Below are 24,431 nucleotides of genomic sequence, written 5' to 3'. Positions count from 1 at the left end.
TTTGTTTATATTTTTTGAAAATAGTGTTCAATGAAGCATACATTTGGAAACTGATTCAATGTAATATAAATTGGCATTAAAGGATTTATATCTCAATCCAGTTAGAAGGGGATAAATATCTTCTCTGCAGGCTGATTCCTTACAGAAAAATTAATTAAAGAAAATGTATATTTGCAGAACTTTCTCACAAAAAACAAAAGGCAAATGTAGAAAAAATAAGAGACCACCTCACCTTCTGAGTGGCTATTTCAATGTGGCATTCCCATTAGTAGATGTTTAATGCTTCAAAAAATAATTTATTCACAACTATTTTCCTGGAGAATATTTTTCTTTCTAAAATAAATAATGTTATTATAATGGAAAAGGCTTTCTATCTAATATGAGACAAAGTTATCACATTTGATTATAATTTGTACTAAATATTTTTATTTATATTTACTCAAAAATTTCAATGTGATGTACATTTAAAAAATTTACAATATATTACATATATATTCTCTAATAAACCCCAAAAACATATTTCTAAAAGTATATAATACATTACTTAGAAATTTTAATAGAATGTAAAATTTTATTATAACAATAATTAACTAATGTAATTTTTAAATTAAATTGTACAATATTATGTTTTTGGAAAATATGCTTATATACCTTAAAATTATATAGGGACATTAACTAAACAGATAAAAATTATATTAGCTCAGAAAATGGAGTTGTGTAGTCAAAATTTTTTTTTTCTGGTCTTCTAAAATATATGGCAATTATTTTTTATTTAGATACAAAAAACTTCAGTTATTAAAAGGGATCTGTATGTTAGAAATTAAAACTGCATCATGCTTTAAAAATTTTGTAAGGTTTTAAAATAAGAGGTGAAAAAGAAAGCAAAGTAAAACCCAATAACTAAGAAAAATCATTGGTGGAATTCCAGCACACTCTTAATATAGGCAAAGTGTTTTTTCAACCAATTTTGTACTCATGAAATTCACAGATTTTCATTGATCTCTATGAAGAGATAACATACTGTTTCTAAATTTCCCAAAGAAAACTAAGGATGTGTATGTTAGCTCATGCATATTTTGGGTCAGCACAATTATATTCTAAAGAGTTTCCTATCATTTTGAATAGTCAGAAAGTAATTTCTGTGAATAACCTTATATTTGAGTTCATTTGAGTGTTCCAATTTTCAAATAAATATAGAGCATATGTTTATTAGCACAGGATAAAAAAGTATGAAGTTAATTGAATTTCCTATACTTATACAACTACCAAAGGAATTCTACTTAAAATTATTCCAATAACTACTTAGAAAAATCCAATATTTTATTTTAGATAGTAACTTTATATTGTTGCCGTTGTTAGTGTATGCAAATAGTAAATTTGGATGTTCTAGGTTAAAAGCATTTTGTTGGATTCTCGGGGTAAAGAAAAGCATCCCAATATACTCTAATTGATTTGAAAAGTGCAGAGAATTAAAAGAAAACTCTGATTTACCAGATTATTATAGCTTAAATACATCTTCAGTTTCAGAAATACCAACCGATTCAAACAATGAATGACTAAACTTTCAGCCATCTACTTTTCTTTCTGTGTATTGATTTTTTGAGATGCTTCTTTTCTGAGGTCAGGAAAAACCAAACTAATCTAGACTCTACAGAATGAGAAGGTAAGCCTGTGGAAATTGTATTACATTGAAGGATATCATCTTTCTTTTAATATAGTGCTAAATTTGTTGAAGGCATCATAGAGAGCATTATATTTGCAAATAATGGCTTTGAGTTTAGAGCAAATTATGCATTTTAGTGAGAACTTTTTGCCTATAGTCCTTGATATTTTTTGTTAATTCATTTTCCTTTAGTTTTCAAAATATAATACAGTTCTTATAATTCAATCTCAGGTTTGAACACTGAGTGTGTTTTATGGATAATGACTGATCACTGTTCAGAGGTAAGTAGTCATTTGAACTCCCTCTGATTATCCATTTGCACACCATTATAGAACTTACAGGCATAGTAAGACAAAAGCCAAATTCATTCCTCTAAAATATAGATCAAGTCTTTGCCATTGCAGAGAATCAATTAAATATATTTCCCCAACCCCAATAGAGCAATTTAAAACAAGGTTGCTAATTAAATGTCCATTTAAAAAATATTTTCATTGCAGCTTCATAAATTTGAAAATAATATGGTTAAACCATATAAAAAGAACCGTATACTTTAGACAAAGTAACAACCACATCTGAATATTCCTCTAACATATCTTGCATAATGTGTCTAAAGTTTATTCCTATAACTATTTTATGCTGGGAAAAACTTAACAGTTTTTGTTCTTATCACATTAATCCAATTAGATCAATCTTACTTCAACTCTTAAGAGTGTGAAAAGTAGAATACAACCACATGTAGGCACTTGTTAAGTAAGAATTAACGTTCTGAATATAAATAACACAAAACAAAAACAGAGAGAGAAAGTGGGGGGAAAATGTTAAACCCATTTTATTTCCACTTCTTGATTTTCAAGTGGATAAATGATATTTCAACTTTTGTAATCATGATCCAAATATGGACAAGTGATTATTCTAGGTCACTATTAACAAAATGATTTTAACTTTAAACAAGTTATCATATAACACTTAAAATATCAGTTCTCATATGAAATGCATATATTTTTTAGAAATGTAGAGGATATTTGTGTTGATTTGGTTGTCCCCATTCAGAAACTGGTAAAAATATGATGGGTCAATTTTCTTTAAAGCAGTGTGGAGAGTTACTGGATCAGTTTCGTACTGTGAGCCTGGGAATCTATTATAGGGTCATCATTGACAATAAATATAACTGCGAACTGAACTGATCATCTTTCAAAACCAGAAAGTTATTTTACTGCAAAAGGTGGTTAATTCAAATTCCTAATATTGGATACTGGTCCTCTGATTCAATTGTTTTTCTGTTTTAATTGTTCTAATTAGTAGGTATTTTTGCCATGCATTTTTCTATAGTGACTATAGGAAGATAATGATGCAACATAATAAGAAGAAGTATTTTAGGAAATAAGGTAGCCGTGCACTCTTAATGTCACAAAATTTAAGTTTCTGAGTTGGAAAATTATCTGATCCAAAAACATCTATATAATTTATTGAGTACATTTAAAGTTGAATATTAGAACTTCCAAATACTAGACTGTATTTAGGCCAATCAATATGTTTGACCATGAAGATTTATCAGATTATAGTCTAGGGGGACTTTAGCAATGAAAACATTAGGATGTTCAATTTTGAAAGAATATTTTATCTAAACTGCTACTCCACTTAGATAATTTCACTTTATATTAGGGGCACATGACTAAAGTATAGGTTCATAATTTAGTATGTTCAGTAATAAGTGTTTTTAAAATGCCTTAGAGTAATTCAAGATACTAATATTGATAATTTATTATTCATTTATAGATTTTCAGGATGAAAAGAATCTAGTCTAACCAACCCTCAGGCAGATCTATCAAATTCATGTTAGGACTATACCTAAAACATTCCAGAATAAGGTAGAAACACTGACATGACAAATTAATCTCCAAGAAAATAAAACTACTTCACATTTTTATTTTTTTGTATTTTATAAATCTATCATGTAATAATGCTTAGGTTAATTTTACAACTAACATTCTAGTAGGCACATCAAGAGAAAAAGCAACTAATAAGTCATTTTACACAACATGAACAGCACTGAGGTTATAAGCATTTTGTAAGGGTCAAAATTCAGAGTTCATATGGCCTTCTGGTAAAATGTGATTGTTCAATGAATTAACAGTCTTTTTTTTTCTTTATAGAACATCAAGGCTCATAATTTTTATTTCTAGGACACCATTCTAAGATTTGCCTTTAGGAGGGAGGCATTCCACAGTAAAAAGATGTTTTGTGGATATCTTATCCTACATCAAACAAGCATAATTTCCCACACGCAGCCAGGAGATAAACTCAACAGGAAAAAAGGACTGTGTTAAAAGAGAGTGTGCCAGGGGCCAAAAATGGAGCTTCACGTGCAGCGATGACAAGAACTGTGATAGCAGTTTATGACTAGGAATTCAATTGTAGATTGATTTGCAGTGAACGTTTATTCTTGCTTTATATTTCTTTAATTACAGAATTGTTAATATTATTGAAAACTAATATAATTTTCTTAGTCACTGTTCCTATGGATATATTCTTATTTGACACCCAGTTATTCAAGTGTTTGGGCTGACACTCATCTTACTCCACAACACCTGAACAATGTTTGAAACAAAGCCTTAGTGACTTAAAATTATAAGAATCTTTTCTTCTTCAAGTGCTTACCATAATGAGGGAGATTCACTATCTGATTGCTTATATACTTCAGAGAACTTCTCACATTATGAAGTTATCTTATTTATTTTTGAAATTATTAGTGGTCTGAATTCCCCAAACAGTCTGGAAGCTTTAACAGTCATGGCCTTCTCTGTCTCTGTTTGGATGACCACTGTTGTTAACCAGTACCTAGAATAGTAGAACAGTGGCTTACATATAGAGATGCTTGTTACCATTTATTAAATGCATGAGCAAATGAATGCATTAAAATATAATAAACAAAAAAAGTATAATAAGTTGATTTACTTAACCTCTACAAAACACAGGTTTTTTTGCCAATATAACAGGGACTGATTAAATTCAATCCAAAAGAGAGTTGAGATTATAATTTAAAAAGTAACATAAATTATCTTGAGTACAGAATAAACAATAGTAATTCATTTACGTTTACCTTTGGACAGTATGCATCAATAGAATTGTTATCCAGAGCTCAGATAATTTACATAACCCAGATAATTCCATTGTGTATTTTTAATTACATAATGGACTATAATATATCAAATACTTAACTTGCCACTTTTATTCCTTATTTATTTTAGTACAAGTCTCTATGTGTTACACTTCCACAATAGAGTAAATGTAAATTCTATATAGCTTATAATTAAATACTAAAATGTTGAAGAACACTGATGCATTTAACATATTTTGCATTTACCCTCACTGTCGTGAGTCAGGAAACTAAGTCCCATTATTGAGTTGATAGTCTCTGCAGTCAATTCACCGCTCAGATAAAGCAGATGCATTGCAATTAATCAATCACTCCAGAATCTTTGCTATTAATGACATGTCACTCTTCCTGGAGAGCATGAATTTAGTTATAGAATCATTCTCAATACAATGTATGATACTGATAGCTCTTTTCAATTGGTCAGAGTTGGCTTGCAAGGTGAAACTCATGTGCAATCACTGATGAAATTTCAACCTCTCATTTAGATTAGGTTTATGCAGATTATTGAATGACAGTCAAAGCAATTCAGGAATTAGAATCTGATTTTTTTTACTTCTAGTTTACTGATACCCCTTTTAACAAATCAAATCCATTTTACTTGTGGGAATTATATTACTTCAAGATAGCAAATGTATCATAGTAAAAATAATTCAAAGACATTAAAAGTGAAATGCAAAAGGAAATTTAAATTAATTCAATTATACTTTGAAGTTTCAATTATTATTTAATGAATTTATATTTTTACATTAGTGTTCTTCTTTGAAGTTATAAGTTAAGTTTTTCTGGGTTTTAGACAACCTTTAAACAGTGACTTCATATAATGTGCTATCCATTCAAAATATTGTGGAATGTCATTATAAGCTATAAATTCATAATAACCTATAATATCTAATCGGATAATTAGATTGGCCTAATAAAAAAGGTACTATATGTCTCTAGACTTTTGGAGAAGTCTTCCTTTGGCTTTATATTTAATTAATTATGAAAACAATAGGTAACTTTCTTCATGATATTCCAAAGCCCTTAGTTATGGTGGCCAAAGAATTCAGAATCTTTTAGCAAGCTGTAAACAGAATGAAAACACTGTGTTTTTCATGTATTATAGTTGAAATGATGTAGAGTTTTTACCAGGATGTTTTATTTACAAAACTTTCCAAATTATCATTCTCCTATATTACTTGCTAAATTCATCTATAGATGCTGTTGTATAAAACACATAAAGTTTTCAAAATAAGAGAAACTATATTATAATACATTAAGAAACTACATATTTGAAAAATATCTGGCAAATATTTTAATGCTTTAGCTCTATTCCATTTATGTTTGACATTTTACAGGTTTGGGTTAAGTTTTAGACATTTGGTTAATTTATGCATATTTTAATGGTTTATTATTAAAAGTCAATTGAGATTCTCAAATATTACAACATACTAAACAATTCCAACATTTTGTCTTTTATAATTATTAAGTTAATAGATAAAAGCATTTTAAAATAAATTATTCTTTAATGCACTATGTTTACTGATCCACCAATAAATATTCAAGAAATAAATAATTTAATTTTAACATAAAAATATTTATACATTATAAAGTGGTATATATATTTTCTCTCAAATAATGTAGCTTATGCCATTTCTCCTTAAATATTTGGCTCTCAGGAAATGTAAATGTATTTTTAATATTAAACATATTAACTAGTTTTGTTTAGTGATAAAACTTTTGGTTTCTGTTTTATTTTCTAGGAACTTACTTTAATATTTTTGCTTTTAGGGTTACTCTTTATTGTAAGAAATCTAATATTCTTTATGGGAAGAGGCAATATAATAAATAAAATGTTCAATATGCAGAAAACCTGATTAGTTCAACTAAAATATCTGCAAGGGTAATTCAATCTTATATTTAACTATAATATATAACTTTTAGTATCAATGGTATTGATTTGAATGATGAAAAATCAAGGCAGCAATTTATATCTTCATATAATTTCAAGTGATTCTTATTTTGAATTAGAGTAAATTTTTACTAGTAGAGTATGTTTGATTTTTAAAACCATTAATGAATATTTCAAAGCAATATTTTTTACTGTAAATATTACATTCATAGCTAGTATTATTTCTTATTGAGAATTAAAATGTAAGAAAATGTGTCTTCCCTCTAACATTTGTCACATGACAAAAAGAGGGTAATTTTGTCCCTGATAATTAGAAGAGGCTACAGCAACATTTGCAGTTCACAAAAATGTTATTATCTGTTCTATCAGTGAAAAGCCAAAGATCTGAAGACTAATATAATGTTGAATTGGAATTATCTGGCTCACCCCTCCCCTTTCCTCTCCTCTCCAATACCTGCACTTAATAAGAAAAAAAAGGTTTACCAAAAAGAAGACATTACAATGGTTGGTAAATGGTCTGAGGATCTTCTGGAAATAAGTATGTATGTGTCTGGTGGCTTATTAGAACCACCTCAAACTTTTTTGGAGAGTAAAGTTACATGGTATATATAATTTCCCAAGATAAACAAACTGAACTCATTTATTTTCTACTTAGAATCAACATATGAAAGCTTTTGTGGGGCATATAAATGACTCTGATTTTGTTTATTTGTTTTTTTCTATAATATCTGGTCCAGTGTATATAGATATTTCGGCAGTAAAGAAAGAAAACAATAATAGCGACTTAAAAAAAGCTTCCAGTGGATAACTTTGCTTTTTTTGAATCTTTGAGGAATAATGTCATTGCCAAAGCTTGTTAAGATATTGGACTAAGAATTCTATCTTCAAAATTAATAAAGATGTGGGACTGGGAATTCTATCTCCAAAAGGTAATAAAGTACAGGTTACAGTCTGGAACTGTGCCGGTTCTTGATATTTTGAATGTAGAAGAAAATGAAGAGATACAACATCAAATAAGTAAAATGCCAATTATTGTAGTATGTGTTTATATTCACCACTGCACACGTATGTGTATGAATGTGTGATGATATATGTCTGGGTAGAGGGGTGTGTTTGATCAAATAGTATTTGTCTAGTACCATCTCCCAAATAAAGTCATAGTGAAACCATTAGCCAATCATTAAGTAAAATGTGGTGACTTTTAAATTAATTTAATATATTTAAGTTTCATTGGTTATATGTTTAAGAGGAAAATATGGCCAATTTTTCATAATAGAAGTATCTTTATCAGGTATAAGTTTATAGGCTATAGTAACTTTTAAAGTATATTCTAATATAATAAATATTTAAAACACATAATTGAAAAATGTCTCTCTCTATTCACTATTTATTTCCTTCCTTTATGAACTATTCTCAATAAAATAAAATAATAGCGTCTGAGTTTTGATCCTTTTTGTTTTGACTATCATATTTAATCTTGGTTACACAGTAGCACCAAAATTAGGACAAAATACAAGAATTACAAGAGTGATCTTAAATGATATGAGATCATTGCATGCTTTAAAGGTTTAAATTTTTGAGGAAGAAAGTTTCCAACTTCTAAACTTTGCTGCATTTTCTCCCAAAAGAAATATAGCCCACTCCACCCCAAACTAAACAAAATATACAATAGACTGATTTTTGAATAGATATGGTATCTACAGTTTATGGAACTGATAGTCCATTTAAATAGAAAAAGATAGATTTTTACATAAAGCAAGATTGACTACAAAAGCACAGCTTTTGTAATTTTGGTAATATTGCAATTTTACAAACATATTGCATAGTATGTGTAAGAAAATAGTTCCATTTGTCATATATATATATATACACACACACACACACACACACAAGAGAACATTTACATGAAAATTACAAAACAAAATTAATGAGTAGGGAACCTGGTTTAGTGAATTTTATAAATAAAGAGCCACCCAAACTTAAATTTACACATCTCCATTGTTAGTGAATGTCCTTGCACATCATTAACCCTGTTTGACTTTTATTTATAAATATTCAAACAAATGAGATATTAAGACTGTAAAACCAAGAAGAATCACAGTTCATTATACCTCATTTCTTTTAATGTTTTTCATTGACTTTCTCAAAGATTGGAAACGCTTCGATCAACACATAAAAAATAGCCCTGTGGTTCTAAACATATTTCAAATTGATTATATTCTCTGAAGAATTTTTAGCAAGCAATGAAAGTGTAAACTCAGCTGAATAAATCCATCTTGGGCCCTTTTGGGAATATGGTCTTTACACACTGGTTTGTGAATATCCAGGATTTTGTTATGCATGTATAAAATGTAAGTGGGCTACCCTAAGAAAGATTTTCTTCTAAAACAAAAGCATTAGTTAATCATCCACAGCTCAGAATTGGGCAAAGAGGATGTTGATTACCTCATGTTATAATTATAAGTCCTCCTGTACATTTGAATAAATTAATAGAGGCAGCAGTTTTTAGAGTTAAATACACTAAGAAATCTGTCTTTGGTCTTTGACATTTAAACAACTAATGAACTGCAGTATAAAACAATATGAATAATGGTGCTCAATGAAGTCATTCATTAGTTTTTGATTGTTTTAAAAGAAAAATAATACATATTATTTTACTTTGTGACAATGATATTTTGCAATATTCATTATTGTAATATACAAGAGCACTTAAAGAAAAGAATTTCTTCACATATCTTTAAATATGGTCATATGAGCAGTTTTAATTAGACCAAAGCTACTGAAAGAGTAGGGTGACAATACCCCGCTAATAGAAAACTCCAATGTGAGTTTTGCTTTGATGGCTGTAGAGAGAATTTGACCATTAAGTATATTCAACCACAATAATTCAATACTATGATATTGACCTGATCTGCTATAAAATGTAGCCACTTAAATGCATTACACATCCTCCAGCCCTCTACCTATTGCTGCCTCATACAGAGATAAAATTTTGAAATGGCATAATTCACTAAGAGCTTTATGGTATCAAATGCCAATTTTATAAAATGAGACACTAGCCAATTGAGTAACACAGGAGCTAGAATAGGTAGGACTTTTGAATGGCATAACATATAAAAAAATTAGCAACTGACTTTGGTGCTCAAGTTATCTTTTCTTTAAAAAACAATAAATAATAACAATGATCAACAGGGTAGTAATATTGGTTAAATGTTTCTACTAACATCTTAGTCACTTTTAGTAAAATCCAAATACATTCTCTTCCTTTTTAATGTCAATGAAGCCTGTCAATGAAGTATTATTTTCTAAAAGGGACATTAATATTTAAATTCTAAGAGCAAAAAAAGGAGTACAGAAAAAGGCTTAAGGAGTAGGATGCTGGAAGGATCTGCATTTCAACCTTCATAAGCAACATGTTAAGATAGAAAAGATGAACAATGCTACATAGTTCAGACTGGGATACTGAACTCAAGATTGCTGAGTCTTAAGTGAACCAATGAAATTTAGAGATGAAATTAACAAAAAACCTTCTTGTTTGATGTACACCTCTGATAGATACGTGAGCTCTGGCCAAGATAATTAATTCTATTTCTTTAGTCACATGAGTAGGTATGGGTAGAACTAGAATTGGAACTCCTGGCTCCATTTTCAGAGATTTTCTGGTTAATGTAAAATTCAAAGCATTATCTTAAATCTTTTGATAAATAATTTTGTACCATACTATAAAGCTCATGTTTTATAATAAATTAAGAAAAGAAATAGTACCAAAAAATTACAGGTTGAAATTTTAGACAGATTGAGCAAAGAAAAAAAAAAAAGGTGAAATTTGGAAGTATATAGTTTTGGAAGTACTTAGTGAAATATTCTGAAAGAGAAAAGTATTTGTCCTTTTTTCTTTTCTCTTCTCTCTTATTAACCCCATCAACTGAACTCAAATACTTTTTGGTTTATTCATTCCTAACTAAAGATTTAAATGTTAGAAATAGTCAGTTCCTTCCCCTCCTTCTTCCAATCCTGCCTGCCTACCTTCTTTTCATCCCTATTCCTGTCTTCTCCAGCTAAACTGAATGTAAAATTTAGGGTTCTTGCACTACACTTAATCATTTTTTTCCTCGAGTTTGATTTAGGAAAGATGAAATTTTCCTCTAAAAATACCACTATATGTATGTATGTTATGGTGTAAAAATGGCACTGGCAAAATAGAGAATGTATCTGCCTGAATAAGCTACAGTGACAGAAACACTATATTAAGAAAGAATCAAATCTTTTATAAGAAAATTAAGAACTTTTAGGAACAATCTGCTGTGTCTTCAACAGAAGCTGAAACTCTCAGCCTGAGTCTGTACTTAGATGTTGAGGAATCGAATGTAATTGAAACCAACTGTTTTGTCTCGGTTCAGAAAGCCATCAGCATCACAATTATTTCCTGCTAAGTTGAACAGATACCTTTACGTCATCTAGAAATAGTCTCAATCTCTTAACATACTTCTATTTAACTGTTTCTGTAATGTTTCAGAATATATTTAAATTCAAAATATGACAACCCTTCACTAAATTCAGTTTTTGGACATTTCTGTCTCCTCACTTTTTTCATTTTATCTTCTCTTATACCATATAATTTGAATTTTCAGTGGCCCCTTCAACCTCCTATAATATTTTCTCTTGGAATTTGAACATGTTGGAGCTGGAAGGAATCTCAAGATACCATTTGATTCAATATTTTTGTTAAAAAAATTGAGTAAATTTAAGCTTGGACATATTCCCAGATTGCCTAAATAACTTCAGCGATTAGTAGAAGACAGAATTGAGATTAGAAAGACAGCTAATTACTAATCAAAACAATTTGTTCTCATTTGATTGAGAAACTTCTAATAGTTTTAATTTAGAGGTGTTTTGAAGTTAAATATGACTCAAATTAATCTACAGTATTTTCCAAAAGAGCTAGTAACAATAATTAGCATCATTTCTCAAAATTTCTTGTGTTATACTTTGTATTAGCATCTTGCAAAAAAAAAAAATAAAAAAGCGAGAATTTCTCGTTAAATTCTAATATTACTTTAAATAAATTAAACTCTTGCGTTATGATATGTCTTTTAAGCAGCTGTGTTTCTTAATGCTTATTCCAATATTGTTTTAAAATCAAACACAAGTCAAATTCTATTTTGAAAGTAATAAAACAGCACCAGCTTTCTGACTCTTCTGTTGAGTGTAGAATGCATTTAATGAAATGGAGCTTTTTCAGTTATTCTATATGATAAATTACCTACACAAGATTACTCTGGCTTAATGGTTTGCTTTGTTGCTTACATTACCCAATTTTATTTCCATTAACCAAATAACTTCAACAAGTTCCAATCTTCCACTTCACTCTGTGCTGTAGAGGTCTGAATTGCAAAATTTCTATAGTCATGGACCCCAAAATAAAGATTCCATGCACCTGTAACAGTGTGCATGGGAGGACAGGAGAAGATTGATTGACATGTGAACATTAAGGACTTACCTTATAGTAATCAAGTCATTTTTCCATAATAGAAAATGTTTAATACAATTTTTATATTTTTTGGATTCTGTAAGTTTCAAATAGTTGAGTTAAGGAGTGTTGTGATAAACAAACCTACAGTATTCTGGAGATATTAGAAACTAATTTACAAAAATAACCAGTGGAGAATGGAAAGAACTATGATTTCTGGTAGTAAGGTTGCTTAATAGTCTGAGAAAAGTAAGTAAATATTAAGAGCTGAGAGAAAACAAATTTTTAAAAATATGAATCTAATGGCATAAATACATTTTAAATGTTTGCTACCATTTGTATTTTTTACTGTTTGAATAAGAATTTGAATTTAATTTTTACTGTCCTTAAATCTTACTCTTTAATAAAAATACATGGATATAATTCTGAGGATGATATTCCAATGGAAAGTGAATCCATTTTCAGTGTTATGTTGACACATTAGCATTTCTTTATTTAGGGGATGTTTGAATTTTAGCAGTCAGAGTCAAATATAAAGTGAATGGAGCAAACACAAATTGTACTATTAGAACCTAGGTGCTTCGAATAGCATGTGATTCCACACCACCTGTATGCCCCTCTTAATCCTATTTTTATATTGCAATAAATTATATGTTTTGTTAAAAGTAAATACGTCACATGCAATAGCCAATACTACATAAGGCCATTCAGATCTGACAAATGATAGTATAATGGCATTTCATTAATTCTGTAAATTTATATTGCTGAGTGCCTTCAAAATGACCTAATGTACAAAATTCTAGACTTAGTAGACAAAGAGTAACAACACATTGAATTTAAAGAAACAAATAAAACTCAGGGTGAGATTCTGTATTTTTTTTGTTTTGATTTGTTAAAAACCATGTATCGAATTTAATTTTTAGTAAAGCAAGCATTACATAATGCTTTAACATTTTTAAATTTGGGGGAAAAAAGTTTACATCCAAAAAGATGAATGGAAAATTGTGCTTTCAGACTGTAGTATGAGTTTCCTTACAGGGTTAACCATTTCATCTTGCCATTGGACACTGGGAATTTCATCTATGTAATGGATATATGTGCAGTTCATATCCAGGTCCTGCAAAAATCTAAAACTGTGTGCTTCACTTCACGTAGCAAAGGCACCTATGTTATTCTCCCTTTTGAGCAAAAGTTATGATCCAGGTTTCCTGCTGCAGATGTTTTCCACTGTTCTGTCGCTCGCACTCTCTGTGTTGAGCAGGGCGGTGCATCACGAGAGAAGCTGTTGGCGAATCCCCGCCAGGTGATTGCTCTGTGGACCATTTGAAGAGCTCCAGACTGATCACAAGGGAAACCGAGCAGAACTGTGAAGCAGACAGACAGGAACGAAAGGCTATTCTGGTGTGAGGAGAAATCAGTCACTTCAGCTCCACAAGCAGATGTTGCTACTGGACTGACAAGTGGAACCCGCTCCTGCTGGGGAAAGGTACAGTTTGCCATTGGGGCAGACGCACAACTCATACACTGTCTGTCGGGCGTTTGAAGAGCTGGGCGAAGATGTGAAAGACCCAGTTGGCAGATTTCCCAGCCGAATTGTATCCGCGTTCAAAAATATCTAGGGGGAAAAAATGGCATTTTAATTTATTTTAGCACTCTCCATTCCTCTGAGCTTTACAGCACGACCTAATGAGAAAGACGACACAACAGATAATTTGATTGGTTTAGCTGCCATGCTTTGTTGAACAAACAAATTACATTCCTAGGGTACAGCCCGAAAGCTCCACCACGATGTTCTCCTTGGAGACATGGTACATTCTGACGGCAAGTCCTCGTTCTGAAAAGCAATATTGTTCAATCTGCTTAAGAAGCCAACCCAGTTATTCAAACACCACCAAAGATTAATTATTTTGACAGAGTCTCTCTCAATTTAACTTTTTAATCATGTCTAGTTTAAAGAATATACAAAGAACTACAAAGTTTCTACAGTCATGGACCCCAAAGGAAGCGTCCTCACCTGGAATAGTGTGCATAAGGAGAGGGGAGGATCTTCATGGAGATGACATTACTAAAGGGATGGAAAATCAATTTAAAAAAATAAAAAGACTGGCCTATTTATAAAAATACTCATAAAATCATGTTGACAGGCCATTTAAAAGATACACGAAGTAGATAATCTGCAGTATTAACAACAGATAATTATTAGATATCATCAGATTTGAAGGCTCCGTGAATCATATTACTGGTATTCAACACCCAATCTGCTGTATCTTCTAACTTGCAAGATTATTTCACTTATTCTAAATCTTCAACTTAACACTTTCAGGGACAGTGATCAGATGGTTCTGATAAACATGGGGAAATTTCCAAAAAAGAAAAGTGGTTCATGAACTTCAATGAGCAACGAAAAAACTTTTTCTAGCTATTCCTTCATTGAATTGTTATGTAGTAAATTACTGCCTAAAGATGTCTTTAAATTGACAGGAAAATAGGAGAAATCATCATTCTCTACATACTTGTTCTCATCCAAGTTTTATTCATTTCTTAGTAGGAATCTTGAAATAGCCACCTACCTAACTGGCACGCCCAGCTGCCATTCTTGTTCTCTTTCGGTCTATTTTATATATTACTAGAATACACTTTTAGAAATGTAAATCACATCACATCACCCCAGTTCTCAAAGTTCCCTCGTGGTCTGCACTACATGTAACATGGATCTTGATTCCTTTCCATGACCTACAAGCCCTATATGATCTGCCTAGCTCCAACATCATTGACTATCATTCTTGTTCCAGCTCTTACATTTTTTCAACTACACCAAAAGAACTCTGACCTCAGGGCATTCTCATGTCTTATTTCTTTAGCCTGAAATGCTTTTCTACAGATATATACAAGTGGGGGTTAACATTAAGTAGATGGTGAGACAACAGGGGTGGGGGAAGATTTTCACTGTTAGCTTTTTGTATATGTTTAAAATGTTGAAACACAGTAACTGATTGCTTATGCAAATAAGCAAAAAAAAAAATAGGGATTCATATACTATAGTCATGTATATTTTAGATTATTTTGATTGTGAGCATGTTTGTTCTGCTATATGTGACCATCTCAAAAAGGATTTTCTTTGACACCTGACTAAAATTACACTAATTCATTCATTATATATCCTTGACAGTTTTACTTTTCTTTTATTATTATTATTATTATTATTTTTTAATTTTTCTGAAGCTGGAAACGGGGAGAGACAGTCAGACAGACTACCGCATGCGCCCGACCGGGATCCACCCGGCACGCCCACCAGGGGCGACGCTCTGCCCACCAGGGGGCGATGCTCTGCCCCTCCCGGGCGTCGCTCTGCCGCGACCAGAGCCACTCTAGCGCCTGGGGCAGAGGCCAAGGAGCCATCCCCAGCACCCGGGCCATCTTTGCTCCAATGGAGCCTTGGCTGCGGGAGGGGAAGAGAGAGACAGAGAGGAAGGAGGGGGAGGGGTGGAGAAGCAAATGGGCGCTTCTCCTATGTGCCCTGGCTGGGAATCGAACCAGGGTCCTCCGCACGCCAGGCCGACGCTCTACCGCTGAGCCAACCGGCCAGGGCCTACTTTTCTTTATAATAACCATTCTTTCTTAACATTTATTATGCTTCTCTTACTTAAAAATAGTATCTAAGAGGTCAGAATCTACCTTTGGCTCTTGGTTATAGAACAGTTCATAGAACTATGGCAGTCTATGTTGTATAAAATAATGCCCTTTCTTCACCGTGGACATGTCTCTCCACTTTTGGGTACAAACGTGAACTTCCTCTGAAGTTCTGCTCATCCGCTTTACCCTCCATAGACCTTTCCCAAATGCTACAAGTTTGAAAGATTTTATATTAGGATCTCCCATAGCACTTTATTGTTATTAATATCCTACTTTGTTGATATTTAATATATTACTGAATTTTGTACCATATTTATTTCTTCCATTCCATAGTAAATGATGTACTTGAAGGTAGAATCACACCTGAATATTTTCGTAATCCTACATTGTTTAATCCTGCACACATAGCATTCACATAATATAGTTGTTGAATAGATTATAAAAAAATTGAGTGATTGAATTTACTAATAGTATTTGAAGTTAAGAAAGCACCATTATTCAAGCGTTAAGTGAGAGCAAAGAAAAGAGAAACAAAAGACTTCTGTTTTAATTATTTTGAGATTTTTTTTACTGATGTAAAAGTTAGAAGCGCATAAAACCAGCAAAAGAAAATGGCAATACAGTTTTGCGTATGGATACTCAGCCTCATTTTTTCTGGTTCTGTTTCCATGTTGAGGGACATCAATGACTGTAACACACTGTTACATGCTCTGGGCTTTTCACTCATTTCTCTACTAAGGAGAAGGGAAGATTCCTCTTACCGGTTAAATTTAAGAGGAAGTAGGCTTGCAGAGCTCATCCCCTTCCCTCACTTCTTGTAGGAACTGGCATGCTTGTCAACAGCAGACATTCTTAACCTTCAAAAATATCACAGGGCCAGCTCTGAGACTATAGCCATTACACCTGCATATTTGGAAGGGAGTTCTCTGAAGAAATCTTGGGTGCTGGTGTATTGTTCAAGATCTTTGAGACACAAGACGATAAACTGGGAAACATGGAAAGCTAAAGAACATGTGGATAAGGAGATTCATCTGGGATCAATCAGATGACTGTAAGATATTGTGAATGCTTCATTTAATAGCAAACAGAGAAATAAATGTTACTGGTTAGCTCTGGTTGGTTGCAGAGGCTTGCTGACACCATGTTGTATCACTGGTTTTTATAGTTTGGAACTAATTGTCCTTCCTTTGATGTAGCCTGCAGGAATAAATGCAGAAAAGAGCTGTTTTTATACAGGTAGGGCAAGCAGGTGGCAGCCCTGGAAATTAAGCCTAATTAATGGTGTTAGCCTAGAACCTTATGATGTGTGACCCGCTACTGCTTGGCTAAAGCACTACCCTCTAGCCCTGTTATCCACTGAGGGGCTGCTCTAGGCAGTATTTAGCCAAAGGACAATACTTCATTTCATAAACTTCTGATATCCAAACTATAGCCTTACCCACATAAGGGAGATAGATTTTATTATTAAAGTAAAATGAACAGGGCCTTTGAAAAGAGAAAATAATGTTTTCTTGGCTTGAGATAGAAAATAATGTTTTCTTGGCTTGAAATAGAAAATAAGTCACGAGGTAAAAAGGGGTGATATGTAGTGATTTTTTTTCCAACCCAACAACATTGCTCACCTTCTCCAGGCTCCAGCAGCACGAACAGGCTTGCCTATAACGCTTTCATCTGCTAAGGCAGTTATTATAATACTCTTGACTTTCCAACTTCTGAAATTGATATTTCTATTCTTTAGTCTTCTAAACCATATAATCCATTAGTTTTGAAACTCTTCCTAGTATTCAAAATTACACTCTGAGGTTTTAACTCGTGGTTTTAACTTGTCTTCTCTCCACCAAGAATTCATTTATCCCAATCTTACCTGTTGAAATCAGACCTATCACTAGAGGGAAAAAAAGCTTAGTCAATTTGCAAAGTAAAAATTGTTTTCTCCTTCTTCTGTGATATTGCAACATCTTATTGTGTTATTGCTTTTTATGTACTATAATAATATTTTCAGTGTTCTTCTTACAATTATGATTCATATTGTCTTCAGAGTTGAATTTCAAATTCCTGGCAACACTATGTCAGAAAGAACTCAATCTTCTGCAGTGCAGAATTCTGTGTGCAAGTTCATTCTTATACATTTTGTCTATTATTTTGGTTGCCTCAATGCATGTTTGCTCTAATTTTAACTAGTTTAAAAACTAAAGGTAAACTTTACATATTTCTATATTGTTTAGTAAATGATAAATATGCCTCTCTGTGGCAGTCAATGAAGCAGAGAGAATGGTTTTATATAATTTCACATTTCTTTGTGGGAAAATTACATGTTATTTATTCTAATATAAAGTGCTGTGCTTTTTTATATCTTTGTGTTATTAATGTAAAAATGACTGCAGCTGAAAACCTCAGGATATGATTTACTTATAGCATAGTACTCAATTCACAATTAAATGTCAACCTGTAATTGAATCCAAGGAATTTGCTGATACTTTGAATAAAAAAACATCAGTAAAGTGTTGCATAGTAAATGCAGAACAGAGATCAATAACCACTAATATTTATTATGGGATGATTCACTAAAAATAATTTGAATAAGTTGATTAGCATGATAAAAGTAACTTTTAAAAAGAGTATGAGATATATAGAAAGATTTTTGTCTTGCCATGAAAGACAAAGTATCGTAATTGGCAACAGCAGTGGAAAGAAATCTTAAAAGATAACATAGATATATATTTTAAGTTTTATAAAGCATATATCTACATTATTTAAGTTGTAATATCCACTATGATGCTAATGTGGCCTTGACAATGACTTTGCTTATAAAAATGAAGCAAAATATAAAATTAAAATTTATCTTGAATCAACAACCAAGATAATGGTATAAAAGCAAAGAATGCTTCCCTTTGTTCTATTAATTAGTACTCTTATCTTTACATCTAACGGTATAAAATGCCCCAGAACATCTTTTAAATTATCCTTCCATTCTTTTCTTCTCAATTTAAACTTCATAAGCTCATAATAAAAAATAAATAAACATACAAAAGAGGAAAGTACTAAGGGAATTAAATGGTATAAATAGCAATGCAACAGATTTATACCTTCAAGGACTTTGGGAATTGCAGTAAAAATATACAGAATATAATATGTATTATGTATAAGGCTTTGAAATAATTAAGGTAGAATTAAAAACAAATAAGCAAACAAAGAGCAACTACCAAGATGTCCAGGCAGATTTGTAAAAAACAACAGATGAGAATCCTAGAAATGACCAACATAATTACTAAAATGAAAAGCTCAATATAGGGAATAAATGTGAGATTAAATACTGAAGAGGAACTTGAGCATGCTGATCTGAATAAATAAGCAGAGTGCGTGCAGGGAGACAAAGACATAGGAAGTAGGAAGGAGAGGCTGTGGTAGACAAGACAATAAAATCTTAGCATTTCTTCAGAGTTCTAGAGAAAGAACACAGAGAAAATGGGGAGAGGTAATATGTGAAGACATCTGCTGCGTAATTTTCAGAATTGATAAAAAAGTGACTTTACAGACCCCAAAATCACAAAGTATACAGCAAGTAAGATAAATGAGAGAGAAATGTGTGTCTCTCGCATTCGAGGGCAAGAGGGGAAGACCGAACACAGAGTTCTGAGGAACAGGCAGGGAGAAAAAGCACATGGCCTTTAAAGGAATGACAACAGCCTTACAGGAAATTCTCGGGGGAAATAAAGTGAATGGAAGAAAACTATTAAGGAGTATCTCCTTATCCAGGAAATAACAATAGGGTTAAATAGTAAAATAAACTTTTGTTTTATTTTCCTTTCCTTTTAAAAGATATAGGCACTATTTTTACAGAAACAAACATCCAAGGTACTGTTTAGAAGAATGTAGGGTTTTTTGTTTTGTGTGTGTGTGTGTGTTTGTGTGTGTGTGTGTGTGTATGTGTTTTAATTGAGAGGCGAGAAGGCAGAGAGATAGACTCCTGCATGTGCCCTGACTGGAATGGCAACCCTATCTGGGGCCGATGTTCTGCTTCTCTGGGGCCATTGTTCCATTGCTCAGCAACCGAGCTATATTAGTGCCTGAGGAGAGGCCATGGAGCCATTCTCAGTTCCTGGGGTCACCTTGCTCGAACCATTCAAGCCATGGCTGCAAGAGTGGGGAGAGTGAGACTGTGGAGTGTGGAGAGGGGTAGAGAAGAAGATGGACACCTCTCCTGTGTGCCCTGACCAGGAATCGAACCTGCGACAACATACACATGGCCAATGCTCTACCACTGAGCAAACCAGCCAGCGCCTGAAACTACAGGAATTTCAATGCCCCACTTATAATTGACGAAAGAATGAATACCTTTCAACAGAAAATAGAGCTTTGGCTAAAGAAAATAACATTAGGTTCACCAAATTTCATATTTAAGTTCATCATTTTGCCTGACCAGGCAGTGACACAGAGGATATAGCATTGGTCTGGGATGCTGATGACCCTGGTTTGAAATCCCAAGGTTGCTGGCTTGAGTTCGAGCTCACCAGCTTGAGTGCTGGTTCTCTGGCTTGAGCGTGGGATCAAAGACATGACCCTATGGTCACTGGCTTGAAACCTAAGGTCACTGGCTTGAGCAAGGGGTCACTGAAGCCCCCTACCCCACCCCAATCAAGGCACATATGAGAAAGCAATCAATAAACAACTAAGGTGACACAACTGTGAGTTGATGCTTCTCTTCTCTCTCCCTTCTATCTCTGTCTGTCCCTCTCTCTTTCTCTGTTAAAAAATAAACTCTCTGCCCTGGCTGGTTGGCTCAGCAGTAGAGCGTTTGCCCAGCTTGTGGAAGTCGTAGGTTCAATTCCCGGTCAGGATGCACAGGAGAAGCGCCCATCTGCTTCTCCACCCTTCCCCTTCTCCTTCCTCTCTATCTCTCTCTTCCCCTCACCCAGCCAAGGCTCCATTGGAGCAAAGTTGGCCCGGGTACTGAGGATGGCTCCATGGCCTCCGCCTCAGGCGCTAGAATGGCTCTGATTGCAGAGGAGCATCATGTCAGAGGGGCAGAGCATTGCCCCCTGGTGGGCATGCACCGGGGTCAGGTGCATGCAGGAGTCTGTCTGACTGCCTCTCCCCAGTTTCTCACTGTGGGAAAAAAAAAAAAAAAGCTCTCTTATGACACAGTTCTCTATGCCTCACCTGGAACCATTTGCATATACTTGAAGAGGAAGAACTCTTCCAGTAAAGAACCACTCTCTACCCCTGGGAACTCACCTCTCCCTCTGTAGACTGCAAATGGAGCTCCTTCCTGCAGGTGGCCTTGAAGTCCCCCGCAGCAGCACTCACCTGGACCCCTCGAGGGGCTTCCATGATTAGAGACCTGGTTGGTGATTCAAGCCTAAGGGAAAAGCAACAGAATCCTTAATATGCTGCTCATAAAAATTAGGGGAAATTTCAAAGTGTATATGAAGTGATAAAAAAAGAAAGAAACGTTTGATTTTTTTTTATTAAGCAAGAACATCAGAAAAGCAAACGACAAGTCAAAAAAGTTGTTCGATTATGCAAATAAGATGCAAAACTAACTTTTATTTCATTGGTGAAAATGCACTATACAAATGGCTGAAGGTACTGGAGTATCTGCACGTTCCCTGATCCCCTCATTTTTGTGAGCAGTGTAAAAATTAAAAATATATGATATATATGATGGAATAAAAGATAACATTAGTCAACTAAAAATAGAGAAACAGGCAGGCATAAATAAAAATCCTTGCCATTTAAAAAAAAAAAAACCAAAATGAGGTTAGTAATGATTTTTGATCACCTTATTTAGTTTTTGGCTCTTTATGAAATTATTTGTTAGCATCAATTATTTATTCTGATTTGTATAACAATTTACTACATTTCTTATGTTGTTTCCTTTGATAATGCACACGAAAAGGAGGTCATAAGTTTATTTGTTTAAATCTCTTATACATTTTCAGTAGTAATGATGGAGTCTTCATAAATACATTTCTAAAAAATGAGCATGTAAATATTTCTCAATAGAGTCCTTATCTTATGAAGATGAGACAGTTTTAATGAAAATCATGAATTTGTAAACTGTCAAGCATGCACACTAAGAATTTAATAAGCTTGAAAATTTTCAAAGTACTCTTTACACTTCTAGAAAATAATTAAAATGAAGAAATAAGACATTTCCTCCGTCAATTGACTTCTACTAATTGAGGAAAATGTCCACCGAATAAATGATATTAGTGTGAAGAAGAAAAACTAAATGAGGGGTGATACACAAATATAAATATGATTAAAGGTTGACTACATACATTTTGAGGGGGAAAAAAAGTGTTTAAGATTGTGTGTCTGCAAAAAAAGTAACAGGGAAGCAGTTTCAAAATTGTCTTCAAATACAAAACTAGAGAAAAGAACCAAAGAAGAAATAATACAGAAGATAGAATACAGTCATAAAAAGCACTAGTGTGAGAAGAGGTCGTATCCCTGAAATGGTCTTTTTGGGTAGGTGCTCTGCTACGGGGCTGCAATGGCCTGTGTTCCCCTTGACCACAGGAATCAGGACAGGAGGCCCCTCAGGCTTACAGTCACCATCATTCAGAGTGACTAGTTTACTTTGAGGCAATAGATCCAAAGCGGTTTTGTAGAAAGAATCACATTAAACTGTTTTATCAGCTCTCTCTCAGTAGTGAAGTGAAAAGCGAAATCGAAGGACACGAACCAGCATTTAGAAAAAAATAATTTGAAATGATTTTCACTACACTGTCTCCTTTGTTATAATGGTAGATGATACAGCAGAGAGGCTGATTATGATCTTGTGAGTTCCCTAATCTTATAGATATTTTGAGTTTTAAAAAAGTGCTAGCCATTTAATGTGTTGAAAACAATTCAGCACATAAACAAAAACATCAGAAGAAAATCAAAATAAGTGATCATTTGTTGTTTATTCCATCCTTTTAGAGAACTCTTTTCTTGGTTGATAATTTTCTAATGGGATGGAATCAACAACAAATGTAGCAATCATTTTGGGTTGGAAAATACGAAGTTATTTATTAAATGTAAATAAGTGATGCTTAATAAATTGACTAGCCATACTAAAGAATATAACATTAGATCCTTAACACCCTCTGTAGGACCCTAAGGATGCTCCATCCGGTTTCACCTATTTAAAATATAAAAACTAATGAACAAATCATAGCCTCTAATATTCAATGAAAATTAGAATATTCAGAAAATAATTTCTCATTTTATTTATTCGAAGTGTAAAACTATAAAATATAAAAGTGTTCATTCCGAAAACATCAAATTCACAGCAATGAATTTCAAACTATTTTTCATAGCGGGAACCCAAAATTATATAACAGAAAAGAACAGCTGTTAAACTCTAGTCACCCTACTTATTTCCTACAAGTGATTCTGTTTTTGTGATGTTTATATAGCAAAGATGCAACAAGATTTTGTTTTGAATGTGTGCAATTCTCAAATTTATAAATGGGTGGTCTTAGCAGAATTCTCAACATTCTGAGAAAATATTTTAGACTTCTTTTATAGTAAGTCCCAAGGTGCAATTACTAAATAGAAACTCAGGTAGAACTTAAGCCTCATACATCTTGTTCTCACTAAATATTTAATGTAGTGCCAGAGAAATAGTAGGTACTCATTAATTATTTGAGGTTTCTATGATGGCATGAATGAAGAATTGAACAGAAAAATGTTTTAAGAAAAAGAAATCAATGAAAACTGTGACATATAAGAAATTTTACTGTCATCATTTCAGGCTCCAATGAGCTTTCTTCAGATGCAAATCACACTGCTTTTGTTTCCTCCATTTTTATTGGGTTCGGCTCACTAGCACATACCATTATGCTCTCTTCCTTCAAATCAGGCCAAGCAAATCTTTAGATCAACTAAATGTTAACTGAAATAAAAAATCTTTCTGTGTTGCCAAGTTTGCAAGCTAAAACTAACTTCTCAAAATGCCCCCCTACTCTAGGTAAACATCTAAATACATACACACAGAATAAGAGAATAAAAGGAAGAAGAAGGAAGGAGGGAGGGAAGAAGGAAAAAGGAGAGAAGAAGAGAGTAGAGGGGAGGAGAGGAGAAAAATACTACTTTTTATTTTATTTTTTTCTCATAGGTAGAAAAAAACCAGCAAAGTATTTTGCCGTTTTATTGACAAATAATCTCAGGAAAGAATTTTAACTACTTAATAAATGGTGACTTTTCTGTGGATGCAGAAATGATGTAAGTTAGAACAATGTGTTTGCAGAGAGTAATTTAAAGCCTGCCAAACTCAACAGTTTGTTACTGGACAGGGGGCCTGGCCCTCCAGGGGCTGCCTAGGGCCAGCTGATAGTATGTGGGTCTTGGCTTTGTCCTGGAAAAATTTCACAACACAAGTTCAGGTTATTTTGAGAGCAGGGTTATTAACTGGAAACAGCGAAACAAGAAAGGGCCTAGAACAGAAGAAGCAACATCAGGACCTTGGCGGGGCTGCCTTTTCTCACTGGGAAGTCAGAGAAAAAGGGTGATTGGAGACAGGTTCAGGGGATGAGCTCAGAAAAGTGGCCTCTGCCCACCACTCCTCTGGCTGCAAGTTCATGGAACCCTTAGAGTTTAGGAGATGTGTTCCCGTGGGGGAAGA

The 24,431-nt window shown here is 33.1% G+C and overlaps 1 protein-coding gene across 2 annotated transcripts in view; it reads right to left on the bottom strand.

The window, feature by feature from the left end:
* Window positions 1-13,604: 13,604 nt before the first annotated feature.
* The window catches only part of SGCZ (sarcoglycan zeta), a 266,376-nt gene continuing 255,549 nt past the window's right edge, over window positions 13,605-24,431 (bottom strand). For both annotated transcript variants that reach the window (XM_066383534.1, XM_066383536.1), the window contains 2 exons: window positions 21,050-21,173; window positions 13,605-13,796 (listed from right to left, as the gene is read on the bottom strand). In XM_066383534.1, the coding sequence (XP_066239631.1) occupies window positions 13,605-13,796; window positions 21,050-21,173 (316 nt within the window). The remainder of the gene's footprint in view (window positions 13,797-21,049; window positions 21,174-24,431) is intronic.

Source organism: Saccopteryx leptura, chromosome 4 (genome assembly GCF_036850995.1).
Source record: "Saccopteryx leptura isolate mSacLep1 chromosome 4, mSacLep1_pri_phased_curated, whole genome shotgun sequence".
NCBI lineage: Eukaryota > Metazoa > Chordata > Mammalia > Chiroptera > Emballonuridae > Saccopteryx > Saccopteryx leptura.
The sequence above is the reverse complement of the archived record's forward strand: the minus strand, read 5'-3'. Positions and strand labels throughout refer to the sequence as shown.